At 42.0% G+C, this 19,552-nt stretch overlaps 2 protein-coding genes across 2 annotated transcripts in view; both read right to left on the bottom strand.

Moving 5' to 3' along the window:
• Nucleotides 1–8,622, bottom strand: part of BCO2 (beta-carotene oxygenase 2) — a 35,583-nt gene extending 26,961 nt beyond the window's left edge. Inside the window, exons 1-2 of the mRNA XM_062197021.1 lie at nt 8,441–8,622; nt 1,910–2,120 (exon numbers count right to left, since the gene is read on the bottom strand). Of these exons, the coding sequence (XP_062053005.1) occupies nt 1,910–2,120; nt 8,441–8,528 (299 nt within the window). The 5' untranslated portion in view covers nt 8,529–8,622. The remainder of the gene's footprint in view (nt 1–1,909; nt 2,121–8,440) is intronic.
• Nucleotides 8,623–14,944: 6,322 nt separating this feature from the next.
• Nucleotides 14,945–19,202, bottom strand: TEX12 (testis expressed 12). Its single transcript, XM_062198361.1, has 4 exons — nt 19,128–19,202; nt 16,545–16,656; nt 16,394–16,445; nt 14,945–15,319 (listed from the first exon to the last, which is right to left on the bottom strand). Exons 1-4 carry the CDS (start codon nt 19,188–19,190, stop codon nt 15,175–15,177), a joined length of 372 nt encoding a protein of 123 aa, XP_062054345.1. The 5' UTR covers nt 19,191–19,202; the 3' UTR covers nt 14,945–15,174.
• Between the last annotated feature and the right edge of the window lie 350 nt (nt 19,203–19,552).

The following is a 19,552-nucleotide window of genomic DNA, read 5'->3' as shown; positions in this document are numbered from 1 at the left end:
GAAGAGCAAGGAGGAGAACTTGATGGAATGAGATAGTAGGCTAACAGCAGTGCAGGACTGTGAGAATCAGGGTTTAGAGCACAGAGTCGGTTTCAGACCTCAAGATTTCAGGGGTAGGGCAACTCTTTTTCTTTTTCTTTTTCTTTTTTTTTTTTTTTTTTTTTTTTGTAAAATTTATTTATTTATTTGAAAGGTAGAGTTACAGCAAGGGAACTAGAACCTGCAGCATCACGGGGAGTGCTTTAATCTGCTAGCCACAATGTGGGCCCCTCAAGGGACTCCTTAACACAGGGCAAGACCTTGTTCCATGAACTCCTCTTGCTGGCTCTGAGAAAACTCACTAGAAGGACACGGCTGACATCTGTTTTGACCCAGCCACGATGCCCACTTCTCCAAAAATGTTTATCCTGAAAGAGGGCTGTGCCCCGCGTGGCTCTGCAGCTCTGCTCTAACAAGGCCCTGGGGCCCCTCCTCCTGCTGCAGCTGAGACACCACAGGCTTTCTCCAAGAGGGTGGACTGGGGGACCCCTCCCCCCGCGCTCCCCTTTAGCTTCCTTCTCCTTCCCTTACCTCACGCTCTGGTTACAAGTATACCTTCTATGACACACAGCCATGTGACGGGGAACAGCAGAGCTCCTCTGGTACCGCACTCACCCTCTGCCTCTCCACCTCTGAGCCTCCCCCCGGCCGAGTCCTGGAGCCCCCCAAGCCTGCACTCTGGCTTCTAAAAGAACTTTTAAAGAGCTTCTAGCAACTGTTAGGAAAAACCAAAGCTAGAGAGAAAAAAAAAAACAAATTCCCTACATTTTATGTCTGTTATTCAGTGAGGACAAAATGCAACAGGCCCAGTAAAATGTCTGAAATACATCTCAATCATGTCTCTACTTTTCAGTCTATTATATTACAACATGAATAAGAAGGATTACCGTTCTATGAGATGTTTTTAAAGCAAGGGGAAGAATTTGGCATATAATCTGACAGTGATTATTGCAAACAAATCTACAGAAATGGGGGACCACTGGCAAGAAGTGCAGCACAGTGCTCACGGAGGGTGTGTCAGGCGGCACACACTTCTCCTCCCCTCTTTTCTGTATTTCAGAAAGTTTTACACAGGCAAAAACTTCTAGAATGAAAAAATATCTTCTGATGTTTGAAAGGGTTTAAGACAAAGCAGATTCCTTCCTGGCCATTACTTCATGTCCCTAATAGAAAAATGACATATCGAGGCATTATTGCTTTTTTTCATTGATCTATGTCTGTTTACTGAGCACTGTCTAGGTGTAGGCCACAATTGTGGACCTTGGGGAAAGGGGCTGAACTAGCCCCATCTTCATGGGAAACACAGCTAATACACAAATAAACAAAAAGCACTAGACATTGGTAGTCGTGTGTAGGGAGCAACAAATGCTCGCATTTTAAGACTGGCTCACAGGGCATGGGATTAGAGTTGATACCTGAACAAGAACTAGACCTGGACAGATTAGGGATGATAGGTGAGAGAGCTGAAGCCCAGAGGCTGGGCAGAAATACATGTGTCCCGTCTGAGGAACTGAGAGCAGTCACTGTGTCTGTGAAGGGAGTTAGGAGGTGAAGACACTGCCCTAATTTCAGGAACTTGTGGTGAAACAGCTCCTGTGTCCCACAGAGAGCTCCTGACACCTCTCCTCTTTTGACATAAACCTGGAGAGGGCTTCCAATGGACAATATTCTATGGAGTAGAAAAAAGAGGACATTACAAAGAAATAATAAGTCGTCTCTTTTTTTCACCTCCAGGCTACAGTTTCCTTGCCAGTCATAAAAGGGATGGAATGGCAACGTTAGCGTCAAAGAAGAAGCATGTATTAATGGCTGTCCTGTGGAAGCAGCCCATGCCGACAAATCCAAATCGTTCTCCAAAATCAAGGCTTACTTATCTTTCCCAAATTCGAATTTCCCAGGTCCAATTCGAAGTAGGTAGCCATTGACCCATTCAGGAAGATGCCCTCGGACTCGAGCAGAGACTATCCCTGGCGTCTCCTCCACCGTGCTCACCAGTGGCGCAATACAGGGTAGGTTCTGCCGCTGCCCCACGATGGGTTCTTTCTGATGAGGGCTCATGGTCACCACGGACTTCTTCAGAACTGTGAGGGGGAAACCAAGAGCACAAAGCAATTTTACCAAAGCTTCTAGAAGCATCTCCGTGTCTACAGACGATATCTTACTGAGGGTTATGTGAGCCCAACATCAAATACAGCTTCCCAATTCCTCTCTCTCCTTCCTCGTCCTCAGATGTCAGTGCTGTAGTTTTGCATTTTTGAAACACAACTTTTTTTTTTTTTTTTGACAGGCAGAGTGGACAGTGAGAGAAAGAGACAGAGAGAAAGGTGTTCCTTTTTGTCGTTGGTTCACCCTCTAATGGCCACCACAGCTGGCACGCTGCGGCCGGCGCACCGCGCTAATCCGAAGGCAGGAGCCAGGTGCTTATCCTGGTCTCCCATGGGGTGCAGGGCCCAAGCACTTGGGCCATCCTCCACTGCACTCCCGGGCCACAGCAGAGAGCTGGCCTGGAAGAGGGGCAACCGGCACAGAATCCGGCGCCCCGACCGGGACTAGAACCCGGTGTGCTGCCACCGCAAGGCAGAGGATTAGCCTATTGAGCCACAGCACCGGCCCTGAAACACAATTCTAATTTTTTTTTGCAGGACTAAGAATTAATCAGGACTTTAATTACTACTGTTATCATTTCTCATAGTTGAACAATGCTTGTCTTTTTACAAGAATAAATCTAATGCTAACCCTAGTTGTGCTAATAGCAACTTTGTTGTTATGACAAAAAGAATGACCATTCAATATTATCATAATTATATGGGTCCCAGTACTTAGGATACACCAGAACGTGTTCCAAAACATTTCTTCATTATCTCCGTGATTTTAGTAGGATGTTTAATTTTTTTTTATTTTTTTATTTTTAATTTTTTTTTTTAGTTTTTGACAGGCAGAGTGGACAGTGCGAGAGAGAGATAGAGAGAAAGGTCTTCCTTTTGCCGTTGGTTCACCCTTCAATGGCCGCCGTGGCCGGTGCGCTGCGGCCGGCACACCGCGCAGATCCGATGGCAGGAGCCAGGTGCTTCTCCTGGTCTCCCACGGGGTACAGGGCCCAAACACTTGAGCCATCCTCCACTGCACTCCCTGGCCACAGCAGAGAGCTGGCCTGGAAGAGGGGCAGCCGGGACAGAACCGGTGCCCCGACCGGGACTAGAACCCGGTGTGCCGGCGCCGCAAGGTGAAGGATTAGCCTAGTGAGCCGCGGCGCCGGCAGGATGTTTAATTTAATTTCTTCTATTTTAATGGTATTTACATTAATGTGCTTTTTCTAGGAGAAGAATGTCATATGTTAAATTATGCAGTGACACTCAGTCTGAAATTACCTAAGTCCAAAAGCCACAGAAGTAAAAAGGCTTATTGTATAATCAGGAGCTGAAATTTGTCCCTAATATTTCATACTTGCTCACAAGGCAATATTGCCTAATACAGAGGATGGTCAAATATATAATTGAGTAAATAACATAAAACATAATTATTTTATATCATAAAGATTTAACAATGATACAGAAGTCTACACTAGAAAAATGGGTTAACATATAGGAGGACAATTCCTCTGACGAAGGTATTATTTCAGCAATTTTACTAGTATACCTATTGTCCAATTTCTTTCAAATCTTTCAAAAAATTCAGCTTGGAGTACCTGAAACTTTCTATTTCCTGCATGTAACAATTCAGTCATGCCTAACTACTTCCTGATTTTCCAAATGAAATTCACTTTCATCCTTAACGCCCTTTCCCAGTACCTATCCTCTAGAGAATTCTGTTATTCAAGATCTATCTCAAATGTCATTTCCTGCAAGAGCAGCCCAGTGTGATGTTTAAGTGTGTGGGCTCAGACTCTGCCTGGCTCCAGACTGCTTGGGTTCCAATCTTGCTCTGCTACTTTTCAGACAAGTTGCTGTAACACTTAACCTTTCTGTGCTCTCTTTCATCTTTTTAAAGATGAGGATAATAATGGCTCTTATTGTACCTCAGGCTATAAGTAATAAAGGAGTTCATGTAAAACTTTCAAAACATGTAAGCGTTCTTCAAAAAAATTCACAGAAAATATGTACTACAAAAAGCTAAGCATGCATTTCAAACTTTTTTGCATCAAAATGAACTCATTGTAACCTGTAATATGTCTGAACATATTTGAGGTACTAATTTGAGGTACTAAGAAGGATAAAATATCAGTTTGGAAAGAGCTTCTAACAGAGCAACATTTTGGTAAAATTGAAATAAGAACATCAAATTCATGATGAAGCCTGGCAGGGTAGAAGCATGTGAAATCACTAATGCTTTACAAAAATTTTACAGGGATAATGCCCCAAGGAAATCAACAATTTACAAACGGGTTACATTCCGTAATCACTATTCCATATAATATAATATAAACACATACAGGAGAAAAGGCAAAAGCTCATATTTTGGCCAGAAATTTGCTAGCAGAAGGAAACTGTAAGCTCATCTCCAAAGCCATATAGGAGAGGATCCTTATTAATGAATACCCTTACTATGAAATGAAGCTCAGTAAAAATGACAGGTTGCAGATACAAATCCATTTTCACACCAAGGAGAAGCCATACAGTTGCTCAAAGTGCAGCCAGGCCTTCAGCCAGAGGGAGGCCTGGAGCACAAAAGGCCCTGCGATGAAAAACCTTTGCAGCGTGATGTTTGTGACTTGGTTTTAACCTAAAGAAAAAGCCAATCTGACACAGGATGACTCACATTCCCAATCGCCTATTGGCAGAGAGCCAATTTTGCTATAAGAAGTTTACAAGGATGGGGCCAGCACTGTGGCATAGCAGATAAAGCCACCACCTACAGTGCTGGCATCCCATATGGGTGCCGGTTCAAGACCCAGCTACTCAGCTTCCGATCCACCTATCTGCCATGGCCTGGGAAAGCAGTAGAAGATGGCCCTGCACCAGCATAGGAGACCGGGAAGAGGCTCCTGGCTCCTGGCTCCTGGCTTTGGATCAGCACAGCTCTGGCCCTTCCAGTCATCTGGGGAGTGAACCAGTGGATGGAAGACCTCACTCTTTCCCTCTTTTTTCTCTCTTTCTCTCTCTGCCTCCCCTTCTCTGTGTAACTCTGATTTTCAAATAACTAAATAAATCTTAAAAAAAAAAAAAAAAGGAGGGGCTGCGGTGCCAGCATCCCATATGGGCGCCGGTTTGGGTCCCGACTGTTTCACTTCCGATCCAGGTCTCTGCTATGGCCTGGGAAAGCAGTAGAGGATGGCCCAAGTCCTTGGGCCCATGCACCCACGTGGGAGACCCAGGAGAAGCTCCTGGCTCCTGGCTTCGGATCAGTGTAGCTCTTGCCAATTGGGGAGTGAACCAGCAGATGGAAGACCTCTCTCTCTCTCTGCCTCTCCTCTCTCTGTGTAACTCTGGCTTTCAAGTAAGTAAATAAGAAAGAAAGAAAGAAAGAAAGAAAGTAAGAAAGAAAGAAAGAAAGAAAGAAAGAAAGAAAGAAAGTAAGTTTAAAAAAAATAGTTCCCCAAAGTGCACATGCACAGTTTCCATGGTGTAGCTGACAGCTACCGGTAGCTGTAAAGGAATTAAACAATTCAGAAGAGTTCATAGTATGAATCCCATGTTTGTCTTACTTGATCAGCATAACAGAAGTAGCCAAAAGTAACTTATGTCTCACAGTTCTTATTTGCTTACCTTTAGAGTCTGTAGATGCACATGCAAAAACAAACCAAAACAAAATCTTACTTTTACCAAGAAACGGTACAAAAGGTGGCAGCGGAACCCTCCACAACCTTGCAAACTACTACTTGTGCTCTGTCTTACAAAAACGGAGAAAGGAGTCACGGCTCTGTCTTGACCATGTCTGTGTAATGAAAGCTTTATTAACATACTTGCCCATTAGGCCTTTTTATTTTATTGTTATCCTTTGAGTCTGAGTGTGTGTTTGTGTGTTTGTGTGTTTGCATTTATGCGTGCACTTGCAAATAAGGGTTATCACAGCTGGTTATTAAGTTAGACCAAAAGGAATCAAGATTAACAACTATTTCTTTACACATAAGGGTAAAAGCAAAAGTTTTTGAAATCTCAAGCATAACAAGATAAATACCTGCTATTTTACAAAGTAATAGTTTACCTTATTTAAGAGCTGCACACAACAAATGAGCTTTTTTAAAAAAGATTTATTTATTTTTTACTTGAGAGTCAGAGTTACACAGAGAGAGGAAAGGCAGAGAGAGAGAGAGAGAGAGAGAGAGAGAGGTCTTCCACCCATTGGTTCACTCCCCAATTGGCTGCAATGGCTGGAGCTGCGCTGATCCGAAGCCAGGAGCCAGGAGCTTCTTCCGGGTCTCCCATGCAGGGGCCCAAGGCCTTAGGCCATCTTCTACTGCTTTCCCAGGCCATAGCAGAGAACTGGATCGGAAGTGGAGCAGCCAGGACTAGAACCAGCACCCATATGGGATGCCGGTGCTTCAGGCCAGGGCATTATACCCACTGCGCCACAGCGCCGGCCCCACAACAAATGAGTTTAACATAGATATTCGAGAATTTAAAAAAAGAAAAAATGTATATACCTATATATGTTCTATGCTTCATAACGTGCAGTTGGCAGTCTGTTATGCCTGTTCAAACTTTCTGAAGTACTTGATATTGTTGTCAACACTAACTTAAATCCCTCTCTCTTCTTGGCTTCATAGACGTTTTACTATTCTAACTTTCCTGCTCCCTTACTGCTCTGTGTGTTGTGCCAACTTCACTACCTATTAGCTGACAACTTTAGGCAAATTCCTTAATTTCTGTGAGCCTTAGGTTTTCCGATGATAAAATGGAGATAAGAGGAGGCTAATGCTTCCTGTTCATGTCTGTTAGTTGGATGCTTTCGTGAAGCTGATTTTCTTATCATTTCATGAATGCGGTCTTAAGGTCTGACCTTGGACCTGTACCTTAATCTCAGCACTCTACCTCGGTAATCACATCTGGTCTCTTAACTTACTAATTACTTTCTTTTTTTTTTTTCAAGATTTATTTGTTTATTGGGGCCGGTGCTGAGGCACAGCGGGTTAAAGCCCTGGTCTGAAGCACCAGCATCCTATATGGGCGCCGGTTCTAGTCCCGGCTGTTCCTCTTCTGATCCAGCTCTCTGCTATGGCCTGGGATAGCAGTAGAAGATGGCCCAAGTGGCCCCTGCACCCACGTTGGAGACCCGGAAAGAAGCTCCTGGCTCCTGGCTTCGGATCAGCGCAGCTCTGGCTGTTGCGGCCATCTGGGGAGTGAACCAGCGGATGGAAGACCTCTCTCTCTGATTCTACCTCTCTCTGTAACTCTGTTTTTCAAATAAACAAAATAAACCTTTTAAAAAAAGATTTGTTTATTTGAAAGGCAGAGTTACAAAGATAGATAGATAGATAGATAGATAGATAGATAGATCGATCGATCTCCACAGAAGCCTCACAGATGGTTTCTCCTTGTCCACAAAGTAAAATCTAAACTGCTTGGCCAGGCACTGATGAATGCCCTGGACAATCTCAGTGCTACCGCTCACTAATGCCTTCCACTCCAACCTAACTCGACCCCTCCCCATTCTCTTCTCTACAGCATAATCATACCATTTTCTTCACCTGGGATATTTACCATGTCCTGGAGGTAAAATTCACATATCCAAGTCACCCTTCAAAATACAGTGTCCACGTCACTTGCTTCACATCACAGGACACATTTATTTTCCTTGGTTAGAACCCACACAGCATCTGCTTGTAGCTCTCTGTGGCCCTTATTCTGTCTTGTGTGATGATAACGCATATACTTGGTAATGCTTACAACCAGCACTGGTCTGGTTTTTGTCTTCTCTCTCCTTGTACAACCTAACACACTGCCTTCTTTACTATAAGTACTAAGTTATTGAATTAAATAATTTTTAAAATTTATAATGCCTATCAGTATGATTTCTGGTAGTTCTAAATCAGCCAATTTCAAGAAATTTAATCATGTAACAGTAATAACTATAATAGAAAACTACAAAACAATAAACACAGCTTTAAAGGCAGTTGAGCAGAAGGCAAATAGAAAATCAAGCATTTACATTAGAATGTAAGCAGTAGTGATTTTCAATCCGGAAAAGTGTGAATAGTGAGTGTTCTTCCTTCTGCAGAGCTAAGAGAATCTCTAAACCCTGAATTGTGCCCTTGTGTGCTGTATAAAATACACAAACATGAAGACTGTTTCCCTGACGACAAGGAAACAAATCCTGACTAAGTCTCCCTTAACCTTCCGGCTGCCACACACAATGGAAAACCTCAGAACCCCTTCGTAACCTGCAGGAAACAGGCACAGAATTCTACGAAGTCCAGCCATGGAGGAAGTGGAGGATGAGAAAGAGGAACGAATAAATCTCCTACCTGAGAGCTGGTGCATTATCACAGAGAGGAAACCCACTGCAATGGTAGAAAGACTGCTGACAAACCGGAGAAAGATTTGAAAAAACATTTTTGTACTGAATTCAGTAGTGCAGATCTTGTGATTTCTAAAGCCTCGCACTGATGGCCGTTTTAAGTGCTACTAAACAGTGAACATTCAGAGCTTCGTGGGCTGTCCCTGGCTCAGTGACAAAGGGTAGTCAGGGGAGGTAAAGGGCAGAGTTTCAAAACAGCTGTAATCTCTTCGGCTCATTTCCTTGGCAAGTATCCCAACAGCTATGTACAAATAATTTGCAACTTTGAAATATTAAAATTGGAATGCCAACAGTGATCTCCCTCTCTAAACTTCCTGTTTTTCAAACCGTCTTGCAGATATAGAGCCATTTCAAGTTCCTTTTCTCTTCTCTGAAAGATTCAGATAAAGAATGAAATCTAAATTTAGATTGCCGATAAAGGACCGTACAATCTCGTAACAACATATGTTTTGTCCTTTGTCTATCATTTCATCCTTCTTATATCATAAATTTTACAAAGTATTTTCTGACAATCTAGTATAAGTTCTTCTGAAGGTATGCTCTTCAAAAACATATAAGAATATATGATTTTAGTACTTTAACATTTTCTACCACCAATATATGAAATATTATGCTCTAAGAACAATAAATAGCACCATTTCCCTTTGTGAATTCTCATCACAGAAAAGTGACTAACATATTCCATGTTGTTGTACTTTTGTGAATATGAACATACTTTTCCCTACCTAAAATATCTTCTCTTTCCTTTTCACAAATTCAATCTAAAATTTCTGTGATCCCCTTACCAAAGGTCTACAGTGACTCACATAGCACTGCCATAGAGATGCTTTTAATATAACATATCACATCTTCCTAGCAAAGTTTTAAATATATTTCAAAAACAGAGTGGTTAAAATTGCCAGGAGGCTAGAGCAGGTATTTGGTGTAGCAGTTAAGAAGAATTTGGGATGCCTGGTTCAAGTTCTGGCACTGCTCCCAATTTCAGCTTCCTGCTAATGTATACCCTGGGAATCAACAGGCGATGGCTCAAGTATTTGGATCCCTGCCACTCAGTGAGAGACCTGCATGGAGTTCCTGACTCCTGGCTTCGGCCTGAAACAGCCTTGGCTCTTGCAGATATTTGAGGAAAGAATAAGTGGATGGAAGATCACTTTTTCTCTAAATGTCTCTGCCTTTCAAATAAGCAAAAATAAAGACTTATAAATAGGCTCATGGATAATTTTTTAAAAACTGCCAGAAGGCAACATCTTGAACTATTATTTTCCATGATGCTTCCCAAAATGTGATGTACAAAGAAGGTTCAATATATATTTTGATTGGTAGTCAATAAAAAACAATTTATAAACCCATGAAACTAAATTGAAATAGTGATATTAAAAGTATTAATTAAAAGACAATGGATGGGGCCGGTACTGTGGCTCACTTGGCTAACCTCCACCTGCGGCTCCAGCATCCCATATGGGCGCTGGGTTTTAGTCCCGGTTGCCCCTCTTCCAGTCCAGCTCTCTGCTGTGGCCTGAGAAGTGGAGGATGGCCCAAGTGCTTGGGCCCCTGCACCCACATGGGAGACCAGGAGGAAGCACCTGGCTCCTGGCTTCAGCGGTGTAGCTCTGGTCGTAGTGGCCATTTTGGGGGTGAGCCAACGGAAGGAAGACTTTTCTCTCTGTCTCTCTCTTTCACTGTCTGTAACTCTACCTGTCAAATAAATAAATAAAAATAAAGTAAAGACAATGGTAAGGCTTCCAAGATGGCAGAGTAGGGATGGAGGTTACTGCTCTAGTCTAGGAGAAGATAGTTTAAAAAAGTGGAGAGACTGCAGTCTCAGGGAAGAGTGAAGGACAAAACGGCAGAGGAAACTCTACACAAATTAGAGGGACACAGTGGACCCACGTGGAGGGCGTGGATGCCCACAACTCAAGACCCCAGCAGCCAAGAGTTTCTGCACCAGTGTTGGAAAGTGAGGTGAGACCAGACTGCAGCAGCACAAGCCACTGGCAATACAGTTGAAGCAGGAGCCTAAAGGGAACCCGGCATGGAGCACTGTGGGGGATAGTGTACCTGCCAAACTAGAGGAGAAAAAAAAAAAAGTAAGGGCACATTTCCCTCTCCCCAATCACCCTGCAACAAGCCCATAGAGCGGGCGCCATTTTGAACATACATAACAGTTGCACCAGCTCATTTATGTGCCCAGAAAACAGCCTAGTGAAGACTCCTGACTGGTGGGAGAACTAACAGGGAGCTGGGTGCTTGTGACTGTGGGAGGATTGTGTGCTGGGATTGTGAAAAAACTCAGGCTGTGCAAGAGGGCTCACAGTGTGGCTGGGACTTTGGGTAGTCATTGTGGGAGACTCCACACGCTCAGGGCTCCCTGGTTACCTGGTGAGGGACATTGCTGGAGAATCTGAGCTTACACTGAAGACTGCATAGATTCTTTGTGTGGTCCTTGGGGCAGAGAGGATGAATATTTTACCAACGGGGGCTAGCACTCAGGCACTGGTCTCCTTTGAGGAGAGGAGCTCAGATGAGTAGAATAAACCGCCCCTCTGATTAAAAAAGAGAGAGCGAGAGGCCGGCATTGCAGCTCAATAGGCTAATCCTCTGCCTTGCGGCACTGGCACACCAGGTTCTGGTCCCGGTCGGGGCACCAGATTCTGTCCCAGTTGCCCCTCTTCCAGGCCAGCTCTCTGCTGTGGCCCGGGAGTGCAGTGGAGGATGGCCCAAGTGCTTGGGCCCTGCACCCCATGGGAGACCAGGATAAGCACCTGGCTCCTGCCTTCAGATCAGCACGCTGCTGCAGCGTGCCGGCCGCGGCAGCCATTGGAGGGTGAACCAACGGCAAAAGGAAGACCTTTCTCTCTGTCTCTGACTCTCACTACCCACTCTGCCTGTAAAAAAAGAGAGAGAGAGAGAGAGAGAGAGAGAGAGAGAGAGTTATCATGCCAAACCTGGGTGTGTCACCTTAGACATGTCCTTCACCCTGGAGAACTGAACAGAGCTCCCTGGCTACACCCACTACACGCCTCTAGATATTCAATGATACTCCACATGGTACAAAGATAAAAGCTGCCACAGTGAAAAAACTAAGAAGACACCAACGAGTATCTCCACAAATGCCAAATAACAAACACACCAATTCAAGAAACAAGAATAAGGAAGTCAACATGATGCCCCCAAAAGAACACAACACTTCAATACTATATTGTGAAGATGAGATTGAAGAAATGCCAGAAATGGAATTAAAAGAATTGATCATAAGATTACATAGAAGTAATCAGAAGCAAATGCATGAACTACTGAAATCCATACATGACATGAAAGAAAATTTCTCCCACAAAATTGAGATAATAAAGAGAAATCAAAATGAAATGAAGAATTAAATAGAACAAATAAAAAATGCAGTGGAAGGCCTTAACAACAGAATATTGATTAAGCAGAAGAAAGATTATCTGACTTAGAAGACCAAGCACAGGAAATTATACAGTCAGACGAAAAACAAGAAGAGGAAATTAGAAAACTAAAAAACACTGCTGGTGATCTGCAGGATACAATCAAATGACCTAACATATGGGTTCTAGGAGTTCCTGAAGGCATGGAAAGAAAGGATTAGAATGTATATTTAGTGAAATAATAACAGAAAACTTTCCTAATTTGGAGAAAGGAACATCCAAGTACAGGAAGCACATGGAACCCCTAACAGGGAGCTGGTGCTGTGGTACAGTGGGTTAAAGCCCCAGCCTGCAGTATGGCATCCTTTATGGACACTGGTTCGAGTTCTAGCTGCTCCTCTTCCAATCCAGCTCTTTGCTATGGCTTGGGAAAGCAGTAGCAGATGTCTCAACTCCTTGGGCCCCTGCACCATGTGGGAGTCCCAGAAGAAGCTCCTGGCTCCTGGCTTCAGCTCAGCTCAGCTATGGCTGTTGCCATCATTTGGGGAGTGAACCAGAATGAAAAGCCTCTCTCTCTCTTTGGTTCTACCTCTCTCTATAACCCAGTCATTCAAATAAATAAAATTAAAAAAAAAAAAGACCCTATGGCCGGCACCACAGCTCACTAGGCTAATCCTCCGCCTGAAGCGCCGGCACCCCGGGTTCTATTCCCGGTTGGAGCACTGGATTCTGTCCCAGTTGCTCCTCTTCCAGTCCAGCTCTCTGCTGTGGCCTGGGAGTGCAGTGGAGGATGACACAAGTGCTTGGGCCCTGCACCAACATGGGAGACCAGGAGGAAGCACTTAGCTCCTGGCTTAGGATCAGTGCAGCGCGCCGGCCGCAGCAGCCATTTGGGGGGTGAACCAATGGAAGGAAGACCTTTCTCTCTGTCTCTCTCTCTCTCTCACTGTCTAACTCTGCCTGTTTAAAAAAAAAAAAAAGACCCTAACAAACATGACCAGAAAAGATCTTCACCATGACACATTGTAATCAAACTCATTAAAAATCAGATTTTCTGTCTGGTTGATCCGGCCATTGCTGAAAGTGGGGTATTGAAGTCCTTCATTGCTATTGTATTGGATTCCATGTTTCCCTTTAAAACCCTTAACATTTCTTTTAAATAGCCAGGTGCCCTGTAATTAGGTGCATATACATTTATAATAGTGACATCTTCCTGTTGAATTGATCCCTTAATCATTACATAGTGCCCTTCTTAGTCTCTTTTAACAGTTTTTGTGTTAAAGTCTATTTTGTCTGATATTGGGATGACTACACCAATGGCTTCTGTTGGCAAGGAATATCTTTTTTCATCCTTTCACTTTGTCTGCATGCATCTTTGTTGGTGAGATGTGTTTCTTGTAGGCAGAAAATAGATGGGCTTTTGTTTTTTTAATCTATTCATCCAGTCTGTGTCTTATAACTGAAGAATTGAGGCAATTTACATTCAAGGTGACTATCGATAAGTAAGGACTTTGTCCTGCCATTTTCCCATAAATATTCTTATTTTTTACTTTGGATTTTCTTTGTACTTATACTAGGAGATTTTCTTCCTTTACTTTCTTTCATAGTGATGACCATGTTTCTATGTTTCTGTGTGCAGCACATCCTTAAGCATCTTTTGCTGGCCTGGATGGGTGGTGACAAATTCTTTCAATTTCTGTTTGTTATGGAAGGCTTTATTTCACCTTCATTCATAAGTGAGAGCTTTGCAAGGTATAATATTCTGGGTTGAAAGTTTTTTTCTCTTACTTGGAATATATCTCACTATTCTCTCCTAGCCTGTAGGGTTTCTGATGAGAAGTCCATTGTGAGTCTAATTGGAGACCCTCTGAAAGTAATCTGACATTTCTCTAGTGCACATTTTAGAATCTTTATGTTTTACACAGAAAAAGCAGTGTTAAGAGGTAAGTTTATAGAAATTGCTGCCCACATCAAGAGCAAAGACAGTCTCTTCAACAAATGCTGCTGGGAAAATTGGATTTCCACATGCAGAAGTATGAAGCAAGACCCCTACTTTATACCTTACACAAAAATCCATTCAAAATGGATCAAAGATCTAAATCTATGACCTGACACCATCTGGCTGGTACTGTGGCATAGCGGATAAAGCCACCACCTGTGATGCCAGCATTAGCTGTGAATGCCGGTTCAAGTCTCAGCTGCTCCACTTCTGATCCAGCTCCCTGCTAATGTGCCTGGGAAAGCAGCAGAAGTTGGTCCAAGTGATTGGGCCCCTGCACCCATGTGAAAGAACTGGAAGAAGCTCCTGGCTCATGGCTTCAGTCTGACAAAGCCCTGGCTATCGCAACCACTTGGGGGATAAACCAGCAGATGGAAGACAACTCTGTCTCTCTCCCTCTCTCTCTGTGTAACTCTGCCTTTCAAATAAATAAAATAAATCTTAAAAAAAAAGAAGAAATTTTAGCTAAATGAGTATAGATCCTCTAGTCCAAATTCAATTTCTAAACTGTAATAGAAGTTACCTGTCAAAGTTATCTTGTGTAAGCTAATCTCTTTACTTCTGCATCATTAATCTTTATCCCACACCACACTATGGTTAAAGCTTCTGAATGTAATTAATTAATTACAGAGATTGATGTGGTTGATATGTAAAAAGCCAACTCATACAAGGTTCTGGTTCATAATTCTGATTTTTATTTTACTACTTTTACCACAAGAAAATAACTTTAAACCAAGAAACTTTCTTTTAAGTCATATAGAATAACTAATAGTAAAAACAATATACTGACAGTACTCAATAGCAATAGTACACAGCTATATTTTGCTATATATCAAGAAACTGGACAAATTACCTTTAAGCTTTTATTGATCTTTTGAAATACTGACCATGAAAAACATCTTAAAATTATCTCCAAAGGTATATGCTATTTAAACAAAGTATTCTAAAAGAAAAGATACAATATTGTTAAACATAATCAAATAATTGAGACCTCTTTTAGAAGTTTAAGGACATAAAATATAAGGGAAAAAAGAAACAAAATAATCCACAAATGACTTAAATAATTTACACTTTTATAAAATGCACCAAATAATTAAGCCTCAAAAGAAAAGCCACATAGTTCATATTAATGTACAGCTTAAGGCCCCTGTTAAAATCTAGAAAACAAATTCAAGCAGTTGCCCTTTCCCTGCTGTAGTCTGTTTTCCTTAATAAGAGAACTTTCAGAGCACAAACATCATTCTTTTATTACAACAATAATGGATTTAAATTCTCAGTTTATTTTAAGTACACATTTTATCTGTGCAGTGTGTTTGCAATCACTGTAAACCTTTGTCTCAACAGCTCTCTTTTTTGTATTAGAAAATTTTCAATAACATTGGCTTCTTTGAAGAGTCCATCTATCTCGTCAATATAAGATGCATCTACTGCTGCTCTCTCACTAATGAGAAAAAAAAAGTTTTACATTAAACCAAATAGTTACAAAGTCTAAACACACCATCACAATTATGGTCTTTGTTATAGTATATTTGTTAGCTACTTCATTTAAATGGCTTTGGGCACCAGTTTCATTAATTTACCAATACTCTTCCGGAAAAAGATAAATTAGTACCATAGATTTATTTATTTATTTATTTACTTATTTGACAGATAGAGTTAGACAGTGAAAGAGAGAAACAGAAAGGTCTTCCTTCCGTTGGTTCATCCCACAAATGGGCGCCACGGCCAGAGCTACGCCAATCCAAAACCAGGAGCCAGGTACTTCTTCCTGGTCTCCAATGTGGGTGCAGGGGCTCAAGCACTTGGGTCATCCTCCACTGCCTTCCCGGGCCACAGCAGAGAGCTGGACTGGAAGAGGAGCAACTGGGACTAGAACCCTGCGCTCATATGGGATGTTGGCACTGTAGGCGGAGGATTAACCAAGTGAGCCATGACGCTGGCCCCGCCACAGATATTTTTGACACTCAAAAAAATCTCCTGACATAGCAGGAAGTATATCTTAAACATTATACCTTTAATATTAAGTTATATACATTATTTTTACAGCAATATAAACCATTATTCAAATATGAGTTTAATATTTTAGAAAACATGATAATTTCAAGCCAATAAAATATTTAAATTCAGCCCTCAAATATATATTGATAAAATGCTAGTATATAAAATAAGTATCTCTAATATCCTATTATCATTAGTTTCACCAAATGATATTTTTCTCAAAGAAGTATTTACATAAAACTTAAAATGTGATGTCATCTAATTAGAGACAAAGGTATATCCAGTCTAGTATTAACTCTGGCAATAGCAAAACAAAGAATGTTTAGTAGGAAAATGGAAATTATTTTCTGAAACAACTAATCTATTGTAAGAAATTGAAACAGAATATAAAAACCTCAAAGTTTTAATTACTGGATCAGTCTTGCAGTACGGAATTAAACTTTCCATTACAGAGTTTTTAGAAGAAAACTTTTATTTCTAATATAAAGACCCAAGAGAATATACTATCAGTACTTGCCTTAAGATCTTTGCATATGTAGACAACATTAGATTAATTTCCTTGCTCATTTCTGTTAAAAAAATCATTTGTTATAAAATGAAAACTCTAGAAAATAAAACTTTCTCATGATAAAATTGATGTATAGAAATATAAGCATTTTATACACCACCATTCAAATCTTTCTCCAGGGCTTCATCTTTATAAAATAGTCCAGAACTCTCAGAGCAAAGTGAATCTGATTTTCCAAGAGAGGACAGCTGTGGACTATCTGGCATTTGAGGCTATTAGAACAAAGTAAAAATAGATATGTAGTCAATAAGATCCTTAGGACATATATATTGTGTTGATTAATTTTTAAAGGCAAATAAAAATATTTTTCAGAAAAAAGCAAACATGCTAGAAATATGTATCTCATGATCTAATTAGTCACTTAATAATTTTATTTCCAAGAAAACTTTTAGACCCAGGAAGCACACTACTCAACATATTGAATTTCATTTTGGTCTTAAATTAGACTTCAGATATTATTTTAATGCCTCAATGAAAAAAATTTATTTTGAAGCAATAGTTGTTTTCACAGTAATACATCAACTATAATTTTTTAAAGGATTTATTTATTTATTTGAAAGGCAGAGTTACGGAGAGAAAGAAGCAGAGACAGAGAGAGAAAAAGATCTTCCATTTGCTGGTTCACTCCCTAAATGCTGTAACAGCCAGGGCTGGGCCAGGCCGAAGCCAGGAGCCAAGAGCTTCTTCCAGGTTTCCTACCTGGGCACAGGGGCCCAAATACTTGGAGCATGTTCCACTGCTTTCCCAGGTCATTAGCAGGGAGCTGGATAGGAAGTAGAGCAGCTGGGACTCGAACTGGCACCCATTTGGGATGCCAATGCTGCAGGCCATGGCTTTAATCCTCTGTACCATAGTGCTGCCCCTGTACTTTATTTATTTATTTTTTTTAAGATTTATTTACTTGAGAAGTAAAGTGATAGAAATAGAGGGAGAGACAGAGATCTTCCATCTGCTGGTTCATGTCCCAAATGAGCACAATCACCAGGTCTGAGCCAGGAACTCATCCTGGTCTCCCACATGGGTGTCCAGGGGCCCAATTACTTGGACTGTCTTCTGCTGCCTTCCCAGGTACATAAGTAGGAAGGTGGATGGGAAGCAGTGACCCAGCCTAAAACTCACACTCTGAAATGGAATGCTAGGGTTGCAAGAGTCAACTTAACCTGCTATGTTACAATACCAGGCCCAGCAACTATAATTTGGACAATAGCCAGAGGCTTGCAAAATTTCTCAAGGTAACATAATGCTCAAGGTAGCAAATACTGTTCCAAATGCAACAGATCAGTTGCTAGAGACAGTAGTTAAAGACAAGATCCAGTGTTCTTAAGATTAATAACTGGGCTGGCACCACGGCTCAATAGGCTAATCCTCCGCCTAGCAGCGCCAGCACACCAGGTTCTAATCCCGGTTGGGGTGCCTGATTCCATCCCGGTTGCTCCTCTTCCAGGCCAGCTCTCTGCTATGGCCCAGGAAGGTTGTGGAGGATGGCCCAAGTGCTTGGGCCCTGCACCCACATGGGAGACCAGGAGAAGCACCTGGCTCCTGGCTTCGGATCAGCGCAGTGCGCTGCCTGCAGCACACTGGCCATAGCGGCCATTGTGGGGGGTGAACCAACGGCAAAAAGGAAGACCTTTCTCTCTGTCTTTCTCTCTCACTGTCCACTCTGCCTGTCCAAAAAAAAAAAAAAAAATTAATAACTACAGTACCTACGTATCTTATCAAAATAATTGTTTTTAAAAGATTTTTAAACATTATTTGAGAGGTAGAGTTACAGATAGTGAGAGAGAGAGAGAGAGATCTTCCTTCTGCAGGTTCACTCCCCAATTGGCCACAAGGGTAGAGCTGGGCTGATCCGAAGCCAGGGGCCAGGTGCTTCTTCTGAGTCTCCCACATGGCTGCAGGGGCCCAACGACTTGGGCCACCTTCTACTGCTTTTCCATGCCTCAGCAGAGAGCTGGATTGGAAGAGGAACAGCCAGGACCAGAACCGGTACCCATATGGGATGCCGGCACCATAGGCGGAGGATTAACCTACTGCGCCACAGCACTAGCCCCATTATCAAAATTATATCAAGCAAAATAGTTAAATCAAGTCCTTTGTATCATAATTTGTTGATTCACTTACATCTCTGATCACAAGCTACCAAAAGAGAAGTCTCCCAATAGTTTCTTGGAGAGCTATACTTAGTGAAAAAGCAGCCAGAGTCAACACAGTTCCTTCTAGAATAATCCCAGCTCTGGAAATATGAAAACATTAAATTCCACTCACTAATACAGCTTTCTTAAATGGAAGAAATTTAAGCATATAAATAAAATAAAAGATTAAGCAGGGTCGGTGCTGTGGCATAATGGGCTAAGCCTCCATCTGCAGTGCTGGCATCCCATATGGCCGCTGGTTCTAGTCCCAGCTGCTCCTCTTCCAATCCAGCTCTCCGATACGGCCTGAGAAAGCAGTGGAAAATGGCCCAAGTGCTTGGGACCGTGCACCCACGTGGGAGACCTGGAAGAAGCTCCTGGCTCCTGAGGTGGGATCAGCTCAGCTCTGGCCGTTGCAGCCATTTGAGGAGTGAACCAGCAGATGGAAGACCTTTCTGTCTCTCCCTCTCTCTAACTCTACCTCTCAAATAAATAAATAACATCTTTAAAAAAAAAAAAAAAGATTAAGCCACCAGGAGCATAGAGCTTACCTCTGTTTCTCTTGGCCTCTTGCAACTTCTAGTATCAGGTTTTACAAGGTGACTTGCCATCATATTCTGGAGGCACAAACTGTAAAATTTAGAGCAATAACAAATTTAGATAAAAACTCCATGCTATGGCTCTACTGAAGTCTTTTTTTTTTTTTTTGCACTTCTGCTGCTGTTAATTTATGCTCTTATTACCTGCCACTTACCTACATTCAATTTCTCCCTTCTCTTACTCATCCTGCCAATTGCTATTTAAGAAATCTTTGAAAACTTTGACTACTGCATTGCTCCTTACCTCAAAAACCCTCCACTGACTACTCACTGCTTCAGAATAAGTTCAAATGCCATGCTAAGGCATCCTATATCACCTAGAGTCAACCCACCATTCTCATCATCTTCAACTACCCTCTATATACACTCAACCAAAC

This window comes from Lepus europaeus, chromosome 7 (assembly GCF_033115175.1).
Source record: "Lepus europaeus isolate LE1 chromosome 7, mLepTim1.pri, whole genome shotgun sequence".
Classification (NCBI taxonomy): Eukaryota; Metazoa; Chordata; class Mammalia; order Lagomorpha; family Leporidae; genus Lepus; species Lepus europaeus.
This window is presented reverse-complemented; position numbering and strand designations above follow the sequence as displayed.